The 5,345-nt window shown below is 37.2% G+C and overlaps 1 protein-coding gene across 1 annotated transcript; it reads left to right on the top strand.

Moving 5' to 3' along the window:
• Window positions 1–662: 662 nt before the first annotated feature.
• LOC118441562 (uncharacterized) lies at window positions 663–3,198 on the top strand. The gene is made up of 4 exons (XM_035866110.2): window positions 663–720; window positions 806–1,106; window positions 1,318–1,399; window positions 1,681–3,198. Exons 1-4 carry the CDS (start codon window positions 663–665, stop codon window positions 3,196–3,198), a joined length of 1,959 nt encoding a protein of 652 aa, XP_035722003.2.
• Window positions 3,199–5,345: the final 2,147 nt, after the last annotated feature.

Genomic DNA, 5,345 nt, shown 5'->3' on the forward strand with positions numbered 1-5,345 from the left:
CACGTTTCAATTATTCTCTCTCCCTCTCTCTATATATATATATATATATTTTCTCTTTTTGTTGCACATACGTAGATCGTTATCTTTACATCGATAACCTTTGTTTTTACGCGTGTAAAGTAAGGTTAATTATTCGAATCGTCAATTCAATATTTTTTTTCTTTTTAATTGGAATTTGAATAATTCTTTCAGAAATAATATTTATTAACAAAGAAGAAAGTAATGAATCATGACGATATCCTAAGGAACTTTTTCGAAACTTCTCTTTTACTTAAGAAACTTGTGTTTTTCGAAAACAATTTTGTTGTTTACTTAGAACAAGACTATTTTAGTTTGATGATCTCATTTATAGATATCTGTTGCATTTTATTTTTTTCAATACGGTTGTTTACCGTAACCAAAGAGGGTTGGTTTCTACGGTAACTATATGTCAATCAAAAACAATGTGGTTAAGAGCATGAGTCACTTTCTCATTGCCATCATTATCATTCATTTTCCATCGGATAACCGAAGCAAACAAAGTGACAATAGGTATTTCGAAAATGTAAACCAAATATTATGTATCTAATATATTTTTAATAGACCGTCATAAAGAAAAAACTTGGCTCTAAATGGCATCACATCGTAATCTATATTTGATCACAAGTTGAACATTCAACGTTATGTCCTGTTGCGAGGGAGTCGATAGTATCGAACGTTCTCCTGGCACTGGTTGTTGTGGTAAATATTTAAATTAATTAAAAAAATAAAAACAATCGTTATTTCTGTATAAATATATAAATGAAATCCATTGATTTAATATTAGGAACGAAGTGTACGGTCGAATCAAGTGGATGTTCCACTTTAGAATCTCGTATTCGTTCTTGCCATTGTCAAAATAACGTCGGTTGTTTGGATCGTAATGATTGTGGCGGATTTCGTCCTAGCGGTACTGCAGCTACAGGCGCATGTCCAGGACCGTGTCAATGCTTAGAGGAGGAAATCTGGAATAGTAACGTTCCACCTAAGCCGAATTGCGAGTGGTTAAGCAACTTCTCTGAGCTCCGACGGCAGTGGAGCAATCATGCTCGTCAACAGAACTGCAAGTGTTGCAACTGTCGATCATGGTAGGTAATCCTGTGTGAAAACAAAGAGGTAATTTATTTCGCAATTAATTTTTGAAGCAAATGGAGAAAATTGTTTCGTCGACACGTTAATTATATATATGATAGATAAAGGATGTTGAACGGTAAGGATCGAATTAAAGATTGTCTGCTATTTTTTTCATTATTTTTTATTCGTAATTTCATTATATACTTCGTTCGATTCGATTCGCAGTAGAACTGTCGCCCCCTGTCGACCGTGCTTACCGACAACGCTTTGCACTTCCGGCTTCGCCGTACCTTCATCGGACTGTCAGGTATACCGAGGTAGAAGCACGTCGAATGGACCAGATTCCTTTCACTAAAGCGAGTCAAGGCAAACTTACTTCGCAGCAACGATGAAAATAGGGTGAAAATGAGAAAGTATCAAGTACAAAATGTGTGGTAATTCAGGAAATGAGGTAAAACAGGATTATTCTCATTAGGGAAAATTATCCATCGTTGCTTCGAAGTTCGAGCGAGTTGCTCGTACATATCCTATGTAGATAGAGTTAAATAAGTAGGAAATCATGAAACGTCTCTTTCTCACTATCGTTAGGATTATTGCGAGGATCATCGTTTAGCCGGTGGTGCAAACGATAAAAGAGATTTAAGTCCAGTGGAATCAACATCCTCGAGGGAGTCTCGTAATGTTCGAAGAGAAGCCGGGGGTGGTTGTCCGCCACCAGGATGCGGTCGATCCTGCCAAACGGCACGCTGTCGATCACCTAGTACGGATCGTTCCTCTTCGTGCTCTTGGTGTCCTACGTCCGTACAGCGCCCTTCTTCTCCATGTAAACCATCGACTCTTTGTCAACCCTGTGCTCCTTCACCAAAGTCCATCTTAAAAAAGCGAAGCTGTTGTCAGTGCGCAACCGGTTATTGCATGTGTCAACCGATGCCACGGAACTGTAATTGTCCTCCTCCGATCCAAATTGATGCTCGAGCAGAACGAGATTGCACTTGCGACTGTCCTTCCTCTCCGGAATGTGCATGTCCACCGAGCGAACGAAGATTTCCTAGAACAATAGTGAAATGTCCCAACGCCAGATTATGTTGTCCATTGCCGCGATTACCGCCCGGTCCAAAGTGTCACTGCGATCGCTGTCAGCCCTGTTTACCGGCACCTTGTGATCCCTGTACTTCCAGCATCTGTCGGAATGTCATTCCAAAAGCGAATCCCTGTTGTCCAAGTTCACCGTGTCCACCGCGTTCCCCTTGCCGTCCTAAATCTCCTGATCTTCAACCTTGTCGCTTGCCGTCACCTTGTCGTAAATCAACGCAACGATATTGTCTCGGAAGGAATTCTTGTCGTGATGATACTTACAATGCATGTTCACGTGCTGCGAATGATAGACGATCGTCGGGAACCTGCGGAGGAACAGGTCAGTCTTCGACGATTCGTCGTAGACGGGCAGGCGGTGATAGGCGTGAAGAAATATTTGCAACGAAATTCAAGGACGAGTCAATAAGCACGAACGATCACGAGGGTGAACCGCGAAATCCTTTCTTATCGGGATACTGTGAGAAAGCCGACGATAGAGAATGCGAACGCGAGGGTGGGGGTTGTTCGTATGAACTGGATTTGCTTGATTGTCGTCGACATATCGACAGGTCTGACGAAATTCGATCGGACAATGCTTTCAATCATACTTCCAGCTTGAATACAGTTAGTTGCTCTGCTTATCAACGTCGCGACGAATCCGTTCAAGCGAGATTCGATATTGATTACGATTATTCTCGTGAATTAGCTTCAATCGATGATTCATCTTGTCATCGTCGCCATTATCATGATCCAAATAGTACGTGCAATTCTTCTTGCACAAAATCTTTTCAGGATTGTTTACAATGTTGTTGCGGTCGGGATGAAATTGGATGCGATCTTTACTGCGATTATTGTTGTTCTTTTAAGGATGAACCAAGATGTTGTTGCGCACCAGATGGGAATGGCTGCGATAAAACGTGCAATTATTGTTGTGCGTTTAATGATTCCAACATGATTATTGTCGATAACATTTCGGCCATGAAAGACGAGCGAAAGGATGTTTCAAACGTTATCTCGAACGGTGATGATTAATGATGATAATCGATGAATAGAAGAAAATAACAAGGGTGCAATATAGAAACAGCCTAATGTCGCTTCGTGAATGTTGTTATTGTTGCACGTATACGCGTAAATATGTTTTTATCCATTTGCGGACAATATTGATTATCCGATATTTTTTTGTACGTGAAGTTTATTTATTTAGATATTTTTGACAAAAATTATTTTATTACACACATAAACGTATATCTCTAACGAGACTGTACATGCATATAAACACTGTCCGTTAATGGATTAAAGAACGTGCAAGGAGTGAACTATGCATCAATTCAAATTTGAAATTAAAGTCTATTACCGAAGAAAGTTGGATTCAATTTTAATTCGATTAGTCTTTCCTATAATCATAATTCCGATGCATTGCATTTAAAAGACGTGCAGACTCGTCCTTGCACGCGCTCAAGTGAGATAGACATTTACTTGTATCCTTGTCTGTGTCTCACCAAAGGGCCAATGTGACACGTGGTGTGGTGGGTCCGGTAGGTGGAGATAACACGATGATGATAACATGGAGCACAAGCGCACAGACCTGTCGGTGCAATTGGAAGAAGAGAGACGTGTCTTGCAAGGACATCTTCTCTTACATCGGAGCCATCGGTCATTCTGCTCTTTCACCCGGCCCTCTTACCCTTCTATCCTTCGTCCTACTAATCTTCCTTGCCGTTACCTGGTCTTCCGGATTAACCCTTTATCACCGTTATTTTTTCCCGAAAAAATTATGTATAAAATATTTCGGTCGATGATTAAACAATACTTCGAAACACAATTAAACGTTGTCCTTTTTATAATGATTTTTGTATACTTAATTTCTTTTTTTCTAATGATATCTTTTCTGTAGAAGACAAAAATGATTAATCTTTTCTTTCGCGTCTTTTTCATGAATTTAATTTTACAAGCAATAATATTATCGTCATCATAAAAAATGTACAATTTTGACAGATATAAAAGGATTTCCCAAACGAATCGAGCGAAACAATCCGCTTTCTTTGGTCAAAATATCTAACATGTTGCTTTCTTATTCCATATTAGCACGTAGTCAATTCCATTTCGATCGAGAGCATTTATTTCTTATATGATATATAATATAAGATATTATTTATCATATACATTAAGATATATTGCCATATAAACACGATTTCCATTTCATGGAAAAGAGTGTCGTGAAAACGTGAAACGATGTTATGGAATACGGATAATCGTAGGAATGTGAATGTTACAAAGAAAAACTTGGGTCGAAAAACATCTCGAAAAACAACTTGAAAAACAACTCGAAAAACAACTTTCAGGAAAATATATAGCCATAATTGAAAAAATAATATATACAACTTTCGAATATTAGTTTTCGTAAGCCATTTTTTTGCTTTTATTGAACTTTCTAAATCCTATAGTAATTGTAAGACCTTAATTTTTCAGTAATATTTCTTAATATATTTGTTGATATTGCTTTCGCTTGTACAACAATAGACGGAGACTAAAATAACAGTTTGTTACTTAGAAATTATTCCTTTATTAAAGTTTATATTTCATATATACATTGTATAAATATCAATACAATAAATCATTTGTGTTGAGATTTCTCTTTAAATAACAGCTGCTGGGTCATGCCAGGTATATCCCAATATACCTTTATAAAATGTCTTGTAAATCATAAATGTCTGGCAATATTCTGAACTTCGATGACTAAGAGTTAAATTACCTATCGCTCAGGTACTTTTCTATTGTTTCGTTGCAACAATTTGATCGATGCACAGGGTATACTGTAATTAGAAGACAAAGTGCCAGTTTTGGAATAATGGATTAATTGTAAACGTCACAAGAACGATTCTAGTATATCTTCAAGCTAACATTATTCCTGACATAGAAATTTCGATTATGGACAATGACGAGGAATATTGGAATAATAATTCAAATTCCAATATTGTAGTTTCTATTAAAATAAGAATAATCGTACATTATTAATTTTTATTTTAATGTATAATTAAAATTCTATAAAAGAAAATAATGTCAGATGTTAAAAATATTTAAAGATTCGTATCATTTGACACAATTATTTTGTCATTTAATTACGTCAACTGCGAGAGGATCTTCGCGCCTCCCTCTACTTTTATCTTAACGAGGTGACG

This window comes from Vespa mandarinia, chromosome 5 (genome assembly GCF_050613455.1).
Source record: "Vespa mandarinia isolate Hongniang chromosome 5, ASM5061345v1, whole genome shotgun sequence".
Taxonomy (NCBI): domain Eukaryota; kingdom Metazoa; phylum Arthropoda; class Insecta; order Hymenoptera; family Vespidae; genus Vespa; species Vespa mandarinia.